Source organism: Dendrobates tinctorius, unplaced genomic scaffold (genome assembly GCF_039654945.1).
Source record: "Dendrobates tinctorius isolate UK_male_01 unplaced genomic scaffold, ASM3965494v1 ptg000196l, whole genome shotgun sequence".
NCBI classification, from domain to species: Eukaryota; Metazoa; Chordata; class Amphibia; order Anura; family Dendrobatidae; genus Dendrobates; species Dendrobates tinctorius.
The window spans coordinates 13,432,181-13,445,900 of NW_027361863.1; the positions used below are offsets into that span (position 1 = coordinate 13,432,181).

General features: G+C 40.8%; 1 protein-coding gene across 1 annotated transcript in view; it reads left to right on the forward strand.

Annotated features, from left to right (window-relative positions):
• The first annotated feature begins 495 nt into the window (after positions 1-495).
• Positions 496-13,720, forward strand: part of LOC141056087 (ovostatin-like) — a 157,833-nt gene continuing 144,608 nt past the window's right edge. The window contains exons 1-5 of the mRNA XM_073552746.1: positions 496-521; positions 6,412-6,595; positions 8,307-8,463; positions 10,116-10,168; positions 11,956-12,124. Of these exons, the coding sequence (XP_073408847.1) occupies positions 496-521; positions 6,412-6,595; positions 8,307-8,463; positions 10,116-10,168; positions 11,956-12,124 (589 nt within the window). The remainder of the gene's footprint in view (positions 522-6,411; positions 6,596-8,306; positions 8,464-10,115; positions 10,169-11,955; positions 12,125-13,720) is intronic.

Genomic DNA, 13,720 nt, shown 5'->3' on the forward strand with positions numbered 1-13,720 from the left:
CATCCAATGCCAAAGCCTGATGCTCTTTCCTGTTAACCTGGAGAAGTCTTGCGATTTAATCGCAAGTCACATGTGTGGTCCGTTTTCAATGCGATTTTTAATCACACCCATAGACTTGCATTGGGGAATCCGATCCGAAAATTGGTGACAATCGCAGCATGCTGCGATTGTCTCGGTCCGAGGAATGGATCCCATCAAAAATCGGATGATGGGAGCAGCACCATAGAATAACATTGGGACGAATGCAATGCGATTTTTTATCGCATTGCATTTGTCCGATTTAATCACTAGTGTGACCCCGGCCTTACAACTATAACATCGCCTAGCCTGTGCAGTCTGCGATTGGGGTGCAAAAGTCCTTGGAGATCCATGACTTGTTCATCTTGATGAAAGTTAGGCAGTCTACACTTTCCGGGGACAGCCAGATGCGCTTATCTGTCAGGGCACCACCAACAGCGCTGAAGACACGTTCTGAAAGAACACTGGCTGACCGGCATGATAAAACCTCTATGGCATGAGAGGTGAGATCAGGCCACTAATCCATTTTTGAAGACAAAAATGTAAACGGGTATAAACCCTCCCTGATGGTATTGATATTCAGTTCTAGATACTTCTGCACCATCCTCTCCAGTCGTTCACCACGTGTAAGACTTCTGCTGCTGCTAATGTTTTTTAGTTGCCGTGCCGGAGATTGGAAGTCTAGAGCTGCGATGCGGACTGTGTACCTCATTGCGGTCTTGGGGAAAATGTCTCTTAAGGTTGTGTAAAAGCGTGTTTTAATACTCCAGCATTCAAGGGTCCCTTTCAAAGGCGGGAAGCATCTGGCAAAATTTGGTCTTATAATGTGGATTTAACAGAGTGGTATGCCAGTATTCAGCAGTATTTCTAATCATAAGTATACAAGGATCATGTTGCAGATAGTTCAACAAGAAGGTACTCAAATGTTGGGCTCTTCCTTGAGGTCTAATCCCATACTGTGCTGGTGACTGGGTAACATTGATGCTTGTTTCTTCTGTCCCCTCCCACCAACCACGAACAATACAATTATTTTCCTGCACTTTTACCGAATTTTACCAATTTTTTCTGATTTTAAGAAAGTCTGCTCGTGTTTCCGATCACGAATCCGAATGTGCTATATTCCTCAGACTGAGTGGTCCAAGGAATAAAATTGCAGCTTGCATATGCAAGTTTGTGAATCCGTGAAAAAAAATCGGACCGGACTCGGATGTCATCTGAGTGCAGTCCGATTTTCACGGACTGACAGAATGGATAAGATGGAGAAACTTTTTTATTTATTCTCCACATCTGAGAAAAATAGATCCATGGATCCCACTCTGATCAGAGTGTGTATAGCATAATCGGACGACTTTTTTCAGATGGAGAACCTAACCTAATAGGAAGCCATAAAACTATCAGCCAAATCGGTAGTTGACAGACAAGTGGAAAAAAACATAAAAAAAATGGAGATTCATCAATTTTGGTGGGTTTTTTTACAGACATTTCTCTGGCTTATCTTTTTGCTTTCGCTCAGTGACTTTGTGCCAAATTAATCAAAATGGCATCTCTTTAGAGTAAAGTGTCAACTGAGCAAAGACAGTTTTGGACTCTGCTAAAGATATGAATTTTGTAACATTTTCAAAAGTCACAAATTCATTTTGAGTCGTAAACTTCTGGCTAATGAAAAACATAACAAGAAAAAAAATAACAAGGGCTGAAAAAAAATGACGCAAATCGTGTAGATGAGCTAAAAAAAATTGCAAGAACCTTTGACCCGTGACCAAGTATTTCCAATGTGGTCAGTGGCTGTTTGGGTGGTCCTCTGTAGCAGAGCCCTGCAAACTTCTGCATCCCCGTCGCCTCTTCTCATTAGTAGGCCTGGTGAAATGTCATCTTTGCTGTGTGAAGCACTGACGTGTAGGAGGAAGTTCTTAGGGCGGTAATGGAGAACTAATGTGGCCGCTGGACCAGGGTCCTGCAAATACAATTAGAAAAATATTCAGAATTGAGAGTCCTCAGTGGTTGATACCTCTTAATGGCTAACTGAAAAGATGGTAATACATTGCAAGCTTTCGAGACTACTCAGGTCTCTTCTTCAGGCTAGACTAATACAAAATCTGAAGAGTCACATATTTATGCACAATACAACACAGCAAAAAAATGCAATGGATAAGACAAGTGACGTGAAGCAGAACTATCAATATGGGAGAGGGAGAAACATAAATATTGGACCAGTACATAGATAAGGAGTCGGGATGTTTTATAGTCCTCTGATTGGGGTCTCCTAATGTGTTGTGATGCCCCCACCAGGTCTTGAAAGCAAATTCCTTAATTGATGTAAAAAGACATAAATCCATGCGACACATTCATTCCAGCACTGAGAGTGTCAAAGGTCGTCATAAATTTATATAGTGGCTCACGTCACTTGTCTTATCCATTGCATTTTTTCTGTGTTGTATTGTGCATAAATATGTGACTTCAGATTTTGTATTAGTCCAGCCTGATGAAGAGACCTGAGTAGTCTTGAAAGCTCGCAATGTGTTACCATCTTTTCAGTTAGCCATTAAAAGGTATCAACCACTGAGGTCTCTGAATTCTGAATATTTTTCTATCTACTGGCTAACACGGTACAGAGATATTCATCTTTCCTGTAGCAAATACAATTATGAATTTGGTTGCAAAAATAAAAAAATCTCTAAAATTCAAAGTTTTACCATAATAAAGCACAACAGTCACGGATTTCAGTGTATGACAGCAAAAATCAACTTTTGCTTTCATACGAGATGGAAAAATAATTAATTAGACTTGCGACGCTCTGCAGGTGTGCCACAACCGAGGAGATGGAAGAGAACAATGAGCAGTGAAGCATTGTAGGACAGGTGTATATAATCCAGAAGCAGTGTGCCACCAGACCAGTCAGTGAGCCGGCATGACTCCGAAGAACCTTCTCCTAACTGTCCTCCTCCCATGTCTCCTCTCTGCAGGCACATCGGAACCGTAAGTTCTTGGGACGAGGGTCGCTCATCACAATACTTTATCTAAATTATATCTTTATTAAAAGATGTGATAATAACCCGAGCGTCCGACTGATTAGAGCCCTAGCTAATTCCTAAGAATCTAGTGGTCGCTCTTCCAAGATCTCCTCATTACGGAATTTCAGTATATAAAACATATCAGAAAATGTTTTTTTTTTTTTATAAATCAACAGAGGAAAGGGGGAAAGGAGTTAACTCAGTGCTCACCAGAGTATCACAGGTTCAATGGTTTTACATTTTTACAAGCTATGGATTAAATAAAAAGACAAAATGTGAATTTTTATGGAAATCACCTGGTGCTGTTTTTTTCTCTGCCTGCAATGTTTTTTATGGCTTTGCCCCTTGACAAAGGAGATCAACTCCGAAACGCGCGTCGGGGCGCGTTATTAGGCACCATTACCTGGCTCACCAGGTAATTCTTAACTCCTTGTTCCCTTTTTTTATTGTGTGGCACTTCACCTCATCACTTATTGGTATTCATGGTCACTTTTCGAGCCATATTATCTGTGCACTTTATTTTATGTTGGCCCTTGTCAACATCATCTTTTGCTACACATTGCACTATATATATTTTTGAATTTTTGGGCCATTATATGCATTTTTTACCTGTTTATTATTGAGCCAGTATAGCATGGTTATTAGGAAAGCTCTATTACAAAGGCTATTATATATTTATAACACCATGTATACATTTGGGGTGCCTTTTTATTCATTCTAAGTGTACACCTATTGTTGTTTTATATTTTAATAAAGGCCATCTTTTTGATTATTCTATTCTGTGTGTTTCTTTTTCTATTATATATTACACACATAATATTTTCTTTTATTTTTATACCCTGCCGGTTTCATCTTCCACCATACCCAGAGTATACAGTGGGTTTTTTTCCACTTACGGATAAGTGGGATCAACCATCTGTAATTTCCTGGCCAGTGGGTTTTTTTTAAAATAGACACATCTACAATTTCTCCTTCTCCAGGCAATTCGTAGCTGTTACATGGTTTTCCTTTATAGTATTTGATTTTCATCTATCTATCTATCTACAGCGAAGAAAATAAGTATTTGATCCCTTGCTGATTTTATAAGTTTTCTCACTGACAAAGACATGAACAGTCTAAAATTTTAAGGGTATGTTAATTTTAACATTGAGAGATAGAATATCAAAAATAAAATCCAGAAAATCACATTGAATAAATTATATAAATTTATTTGCATTTTGCAGTTAGAAATAAGTATTTGATCCCCTACCAACCATTAAGAGTTCTGGCTCCCACAGACCAGTTAAACGCTCCTAATCAACTCGTTACCTGCATTAAAGACAAGCTGTCTTACATAGTCACCTTTATAAAAGACTCCTGTCCACAGACTCATTTAGTCAGACAGACTCTAACCTCTACAACATAGGCAAGACCAAAGAGCTTTATAAGGATGTCAGGGACAAGATCATAGACTTGCACAAAGCTGGAATGGGCTACAAAACCATAAGTAAGATGCTGGGTGAAAAGGAGACAACTGTTAGTGCAATAGTAAGAAAATGGAAGACATACAAAATTTCTGTCAATCCACATCGATCTGGGGCACCATCCAAAATCTCACCTCGTGGGGTATTCTTGATCATGAGAAAGGTGAGAGATCAGCCTAAAACTACATGCGGGGAACTTGTTAATGATCTCAAAGCAGCTGGGAACAGACACCAAGAAAACCATTGGTAACACATTACGCCGTAAAGGTTTAAAATCTTGCACTGCCCGCAAGGTCCCCCTGCTCAAGAAGGCACATGTGCAGTCCCATTTCAAGTTTTCCAGTGAACACCTGGATGATTGGGAGAAGGTGCTGTGGTCAGATAAGACAAAAAATGAGCTATTTGGTATTAACTCTACTCGCCATGTTTGGAGGAAGAGAAATGTTGCCTATGATCGAAAGAACACCATCCCCACTGTCAAGCATGGAGGTGGAAACATTGTGTTTTGGGGGTGTTTGTCTGCTAAGTTCACAGGACTACTTCACTACATCAATGGGAGAATGGATGGAGCCATGTACCATAAAATAATGAGTGACAATCTCCTTCCCTCTGCCAGAACATTAAAAATGGGTCATGGCTGGATCTTCCAGCAAGATAATGACCCAAAACATACAGCCAAGGCAACAAAGGAGTGGCTCAGAAAGAAGCACAATAAGATCATGGAGTGGCCTAGCCAGTCTCCAGACCTTAATCCCTTAGAAAACTTATGGAGGGAGGTGAAGCTCCGAGTTGCCAAGTGACATCCTCAAAATCTTAATGATTTAGAGATGATCTGCAAAGAGGAGTGGAGCAAAATTCCTCCCGACATGTGCGCAAACCTCATCATCAACTACAAAAAAATCTGACTGCTGGGCTTGCCAACAAGGGTTTTGCCACCAAGTATTAAGTCTTGTTTGCCAGAGGGATCAAATACTTATTTCTCACTGCAAAATGCAAATACATTTATATAATTTATACAATGTGATGTACTGAATTTTATTTTTGATATAAAATTATAGACTGTTCATGTAAACTTACAAAATCAGCAAGGGATCAAATAATTAAATAATTATTTCCTTCACTGTATCTATCTGTCTACTCATTTAGGGAGAAAGGGGATGAACCATCTCTAATTTTCTGGCCAGCCCATGAATGCAGGGGATTTTTTTGCCAATGTTTTTTTTAAAAAAAAGACACATCTGCGATTTTTCCTTCTCCAGTCAATTCATAGTTGTTGCATTGGTTTTCGTTTATAGTATTTGGTTTTGGGGAGTCTCAACCTTTGCTACAACTATTCAAAATATAGAGAACATTCTTGAGGAGACTGGAGACGTGAATAAAACATGAAGAATGGAGTGCAAATTTTATCGGATGTAATGTTTCAGAAAGTAAGAGCATTTAATGGGGACCTATCACCAGGTCAAAAGTCAATTCTTTTTTCATACACTGCACCCCTGACTATTTCAGATTAAAAGGAAGAAAAAAATCTGCCATACTATTCCAGAAATGTTTTTTTTTTATAATTTAGTGCAAATTTTTTATGGTCATTACATCACAAGATTCTGTGGGATTGTGGGTTACTAGATCCTCTGGGGCGTGTCCTTAGGGTGCTCTGCATAATTAGCCATGCCTCTTTAGTAAGGACCACAAAAAAATTTGCATTAAAGTAAAGAACAATATCTCTTTATCCGTATGGTGGATTTTAAAAAAGAAGAAATTTGAATAGACTGGAGGCTAGGAGAAATAAAGCAGAAGCAAAACAGGAAACTTTTGATGTGGTGAAAGGTTCTAATTATGGGAGCTTTGGTAGCAGTATTCGGAGGAACATCCTAGGGGTATTGTTCGGAGCACTTATAATTCTTTGCTTTGTGTCCCTATAGCCAGTATGCACTCTCCATTCCTGTAAAACTGAACAGCGGGGAGATTGGAAAAGCCTGTGTGAACCTCCAATGCTTTAATAACACGCTGGATCTCAATGTCGTACTCCAGTACAGCGGGATTAACACCACCATATTTAATGAGTGCGTCTCCCCTCCTGCATACTTCCAGTGTAATAACTTCACAGTAAGTGTCATATACTCGATTTGGGAGGGAGATATGGGAACTTTGATTCTCCTTTATCCTATTTCTTTAAATTAGAGCTTTATTAATGACTTCCTGCACCTGTCCCATCTTGAATAGGATCCGCGACAGTATTTCCTGTGCCTAGATATGGATTACGTAGCGGTACCACCATTAATGTTGGGAAGGATCTGCGGGAGCAGCACTTCTCTTGCTCAGCTTCTTCTCTAGTGCACTCCCAGTCAGTACATACCAGACAATATTAATATATACAAAGTAACTAGAAACTCATGCAGGCTGCTGTTATTATTGGATAATCAGTAGCTAAAAGAAAGCAGTAGCATGGAATGTATGTACAGACACCAATGTTTTACTGGCATCAATGAAATACTAACACTGATGGCTTTTTTTCCAGTAATTCACTGCTATGCTTGTGAAAACAGAAATATTTGTAAGGCTTCCTGAAGTATATAAAATAAACAGGAGAAATATATACTTCCAGCAAACAGGTCTATATAGATAAAATGTATTTTTTTTTGTACATACAGAATATATAAAACCACTGATATACCTCACTTAAAGGGAATCTGTCACCTCATTTTTGGCCTATAAGCTGCGGCCACAGCCATCAGGGGCTTATCTACAGCATTCTGTAATGCTGTAGATAAGCCCCCGATGTAACCTGAAAGCGAAGAAAAACAAGTTAGATTATACTCACCGGGGGCGGGGGTGGGTCCTGTCCGGCGCCTCCCATCTTCTAGAGATGACGTCCTCCTTCTTACCTCTGCTGTGGCTCCTGCGCAGGCGTACTTTCTCTGCCCTGTTGAGGGCAGAGTAAAGTACTGCAGTGCGCAAGCGCCGTTAAAGGTTAGAGAGGTCCGGCGCCTGCGGACTGCAGTACTCTGCTCTGCCCTCAACAGGGCAGATAAAGTACGCATGCGCAGGAGTCGCAGCAGAAGTAAGGAGGACGTCATCTCTAGAAGATGGGAGGCACCGGACCGCACCGCGACACCCATTGGACCGGACCGGATCCCCAGGTGAGTATAATCTAACTCGTTTTTCTTATCGTTCAGGTTACATCGGGGGCTTATCTACAGCATTACAGAATGCTGTAGATAAGCCCCTGATGACGGTGGCCGCAGCTTACAGGACAAAAATGAGGTGACAGATTCCCTTTAATAAAAAATTTAGATGCGTTTTAAGAATTAAGTATAGATTTCCGAAACGCGTCTGAAGTTCTTATTAAGTCACATATATCTATGATTTTATATATATATATATATATATATATTTATCCAAATGGACCTGTTTGCTGGAATTACACCTTTCTCCTACATCTGTTAGTAGAACACGCTTCCAATGTAGGACATTCATAGAGCATTTTCAGACTATGACATTGGAGGAACAGAAACTGCTTTGTGCAGCGTGAAATTACATCTATCCATATGAACATGACTTTCAATTATCTTGCCCCCAAGTTCTTTCCTGCTGGACTGCTCCCCTTAACACTATGACTGCCATTGACATCCACAATAGTGGGTCTGCTGCCCCCGATCGCTCGCCTCGTCAGCTCGTGCCATGCAACCGACTCCTCACTCATCACTTTCTACTTCCACAATTGATGAAAATGTTGAAGGTTCCTTTCCTATATTTTTGTGTATACAATACGTAATAAAATATTATATTCTTGACCAGAATTTCTCTTATCGCTCAGGTCCCTGTAGTGCTAGAGGACGTCCCGGTCCTTGTATGGCTTTCTGTCTCGGGAAAAGACATGGACATATTGCGGAGGTACACCATGGTCATCACTGTGCTCAGCAACATCTATCTGGTGCAAATGGATAAACCCATCTACAAGCCAGGACAGATAGGTATCCAACTCTTGCTTCAAAATACAGGTCCCTCATGAGATCCAAAAATCCATACATTTGGTCTCTGGTCCGGTTGTGGGATGTTTTACAGTGGACTAAGGTGCTCAGCCATGAACTTAAAATAATATTTTTAGAGATTAGGAAAATAATGCAAATCAAATTTGCCGCTAATTAATTTGGTTTTCACTTTATACTTTTTTATCCTCGGCCCTCACTTTGCCTGCTTGGTCATTCTGATCCAGTGTTCACTCACAGGTAACCAGTGTTCTTCCTATTACGGAACCTGTTGGGTTTTTGGCTCCTCAGGGGCCGGTCAGATCTCATGACATCATCACCTGTATCAGGCAGCAACCTGACGACAAAGTAAAGCTCACTGGATGTTGGAAACGTCAAAGACCCAACAGGGCCTCAGGCGGCATGAAAAACACTTTTTTTTTCTTTCTTTCCAAAAGCCATAACTTTTTCATTTTTTGCATCACAATAGCCGCACGAAGCTTGTTTTTTGCAATCTGTATTTTAGTTTAAAAAAAAAAAATCATTTTTCCATATAATGTGCTAGACAAACAAGAAAAAAATCCAAGTGGCATAAAATGGTGAAGAAAAAAGAATTACACTTCCCCATTGTTTGTTTTTTACACTGTGCTGTAAAAATTAGTTGACAAAGTCATTTTCCAGGTAAGTATAACTAGAGCGATACCAAACTTGCACAATTTTTGTCTATTTTTTAATTTTAGAGCAAAAGAAAAGTATTCACAACCTTGTACAAAAAATTTGTAGGTGTCAGCATTTTTTAAGACCTGTAACTGTTCAATTTTTCTGCCATTGGAGCCGTGTTAGGTCTTGTTATTTGTGTGCTGCGCTTGATGGGACTGAAAAAGGCAATTTTTGTGTCTCGATTTGCTTTTTCTTTGCAGCGTTTAATGTATGGTTTAAATCATTTTATGTTTGATCAATTTGAACTTTACAAGATGCGACAATAACAAATATGTTTATATTTTTTGCTTTGTAATGTCTTTATTTTTGTATGGACAAAAGGGGGTTATTTAAACTTTTATAGAATTTTTAATTTTAATTATATAAATATGTGTATATATATACAGTATATATGTGTGTAGGTATATATATATATATATATTTATACATTTTTAGTTTAATAATTTGATCACTTTTATTATATACTATAAAGTATTGCAGTATATAGTGTAATTGTAGTTCTCTTATGGAGCACAAGCCGTGACTGAGCTTCACAGGAGGACTAATGGTATGTTCACCTGACATTTTGTACAGGCTGTCAAATACATCTGAGGCATGGGGGTGGGCGACGATAGCAGCGAGTGTACTGGCAAGCTGACCTTTTAAATGCTGCTGTCAGTGATTGACAGCAGCATATAAATGGTTAACAGCAGCAATCAGAGCTGTGCTCCACTTGCTTCTGTTACAGGCAGATGCCAGCTATGTAACACAGCCGACATCTGTGTGACTCTCCATACACTCCATGATGAAAGTGTATATGACAGCCTGTTATGGGGTTTAACTGCTTTGGGCAACAAAGCCAGGTTTTCATTTACACGGGATTGATAAATCTGAACCTTTATATTTGATTATTTACTATGACTATAAAGTGATACCGATACCCTAATTTCTCTCCATAGTGCGGTGTAATCTGGTTTCACTAAATCAACAGCTGCTTCCTGTTAATGAAATGGTGAGTCTCCTGTACTGGGGTTCACTGGTTAATGGGAACTTTATGTTTGAAAAATCACGAAGAGGTCTCTGACTCTAAAGAAAAAAAAGTCATTATATTATGTGGTAACATTAACAGATTCGCCCTCAACTCCATTCCCAGCCCTGCGCTGCCTCCTCCTGCTTGACTGATGGCTCATTTGTCCCAAGTGACACAGCTTAGAGACTGTCAGTCAAGCAGAAGGAGGCGACGTCAGGTATGGAATAGAGCTGGAGTGACCGAGGCTTCAGATCTACCGTAGCGCTTCAGTCTCATAATTGCATATAAATTCAAGCCCTGATTTCTCAGTAACAAAGGAACAGACCGTCCATGGAAAGGTATTGCTGGACTTATCTATCAAAGAGCTACTTGCCCATACAGGATAAATAGTCTTGGGGTGGAATCTTGCTGACAGATTTCGTTTGAAAATTAAAAATAAAAAAATAAAATAAATTGTTTTTTTTTCCTTTTTCAGTATACTGAGGTTTATCTGACGGTAAGAAATCCAATATATAATATCTTATACAATGTGTGAACTGTAATACTGTCTGCACCCGGGAGAAATGGTGCAATGGCTAATTATAAAACTATTAGGGGCCCAGTTATATGGGGTAGAAAAGCGATTGGTGGATAATGGAACCCAAAGACATATCTGCCAAAGTATACAGTAATACATGGCACGTGGTATTAGGACTTTGGAACACTTTTCCAACTGGGATCCAAGTTCTTCCTCTAAAGGTTTATTATTAGTTTGTACTTTTTTTTTGTTATGAGACAGTTAGCTCAGGTCAGGAGACCCACCAGTCAGCAGGTTATTGTGATCCCATCATGTTCCCTATTTCACGAATGTCTGAAACCAACCTCATAATGTGATTTGCCAGTATGTCAAATATCTTAATGCTCCCCTAAATTTACAGATCAAAGGTCTCAGACAGGTAAAAAATTAAATATACTCAACTTCCTCAACCCGTCATGAGCGTGATATAGATAAAGCACTCAATAATAGTAAGGGCAGTGGTATACATAGAGTCTCATGAGTCTTGCTCCAAAATTTGGACCTTGGGCACCTACCTGCATGTTGGTCAGATGTGTGAGCCCTTGTAGCATTCTAGATCCTATAAATAAATACGTGTTTATCCTCCATGTAATAATGTCCCCATACTGGCCCCTTCTTGTAATAATGCCCCCATAATGGCCCCTTGTAATAATATCCCCCATCTTGACCCCTTCTTGCAATAATGTCCTCCATCTTGGCCCCTTCTTGTAATAATGTCCCCCTTCCTGTCACCTCTCTGTAATAACGCCCCCCTGTACTGACCCCTTCTTGTTGTAATGTCCCTTATCCTGGCCCCTTCCTGGTTTAAAGTGCACCATTCTGTGCCCCTTCCTGTCATAATGTCCCCTGTCATTAGCCACTTCATGTTATATTTTCCCACTTGCTGGTATATAATGTCCCCCAACATGGGCCCCTTCCTGGTATAATGTCCCCCAAAACTATAACAATATCCTCTATCCTGATATAATGGGCTCCAGGCTGGTCTCTTGGCACTAAAATACACTTCGGGAGAATGTGCCTCCCCGGTCACACATCCAGCTGAGATAGGCACGACTGTCGATGGACCTCACTACTGCACCTTTGTGACTGTGATCGCTAAACGCCTGAGTAAGGGGACAATGAACCTTGAAGATATTTCTCCCGTGCCTGCCCTACTTGTATGATCTGGAATATTTCACCCTATGACTGTATCTGTATATCACCTTTACTGCAGGATCCTTCCGGCAGCCGCATCGCCCAATGGTTGAATTTGGTAGGTGAAGATGGATTTGTATCTTTCCAATACCGTCTGGTGGATGATGCCAATCCAGGATATTACTATGTAACGGCTATGAGGGCTTCTAACCAGGTGGCGATGGAATGGTTTACGGTGGAAGAATTTGGTATGTGTCAATCATCCTAATCAATATTTATAACTTTCTTTAAAAAAAAAAACTTTAAAAGAGTTATTTTTTTTCATGAACATTGGTCAAATGATAGCACTTACACATGGCAATTGTAACAAGGTGGCACAGGGTGGTAGTCGTGGGCGAGTCCACTAAGGCACAGTCACATGAGTAGACAGTTCTGGTCCCAGCCCCGAGTCACAGTGAGTTACCTCAGATATATGGCTGCTCTCCATGCTGGAACAGATGCACCACACGTCACACTCTTTAGAGCCCAACAGTGGCAACTTGTTTAATGAAGGTGAGGTAGAGAAGAAAAGGTAACAATGCCTGAGCTGTCCCTATTCACAGCAACGGCTGCTGCAGCAGAGGCAATGGCTCCCAGTCGACTTCCAGGAGCAAAAAGTCTCTTGTGGGGCACACACATAGTCCTTGTGCCACTTTGTTCCCCTCCAGGGGTGTGATACGCTCCCAACTGGGGAGCACAATTTGCCACAGGCAAGTCTGCCCAGGCTCTGCCTTCAGACAGGGACTTCCTCTCTCTCTTGGAGGTTACTAGTCCAGCCCCCTTTTATTAACCACTTCTTTCCCTAATCTGTGCATAGGCAACAGATAACATATTGAAAGGCATAGGATTAAAGAGAACTTCACACAGTACACGAACAGTCATAACACAGTAAACAGTATAGGAGTAAACATATCAAACACAGCACTTTACATGTTACACATTACAAGATAATACACGTTAACACATAACTCACAGTTGGGGCACCGCATGGGGGACCACATACAGGGAAGGAGAGAAGGAGAAACTGAGGGTACCCGCCACCTCATTACACAATCATGCAATATCCGACTTTATTAATCATGTGTGAGGTTTTCTTCTTAAGTCACATCCAAAGTCAAACTTTTACATGTTTCCAAAGTGCAATATTAAAGCTCAAAAGATACTTATATGTATAGAATAATAACAGCCACAATTCATAGCATGATCCGGGGGCAGGCTTAAAGTGTTTTGCTAAGCATTGAAATTATTCCCTAACTATTGGCTTGGGCATAACTTAATTATTTCGGGGGGGGGGGGGGCAACCAGTAATTTCTCCTTCGCCTCATTGGGGGACACAGATACTGTGGGTGTATGCTTCTGCCGCTAGGAGACTGACACTTAGTGAAAGAAAGAGGTTAGCTCCTCCGCCGTATTCACCCTCGCCCCTATTGCGGGCGGAAATCAATCAGTTTTTTGCTTAGTGTCCATGGAGGCACATGTCTGCTTTTTTCTCCAGACTTTTTTCGACTTTTTCCATGAAGATGTGACAGGGGCAACGGATCCTATTGAAAGGGTCCGATTTCCCCAAACCAACAACGGGCGAGCACGTGCGAATGTCCCTCCATGTATCCTCTCCCGCGTCGTGGGACACAATGCCAGACTTAGCTGTGACCACCCCTAGGTATTGAAACCATGGGCTGTACAGAGGCACAAAACTAGTCCGTGCGGCCCCCACTGCTCCACCAATGCTTAGACTGCGGTGCTGCAAGGTGGCGGACGGTCCCTCTCCTCACCCACTGAAGGGGTTAGATGGAGCTAGGGTGCCT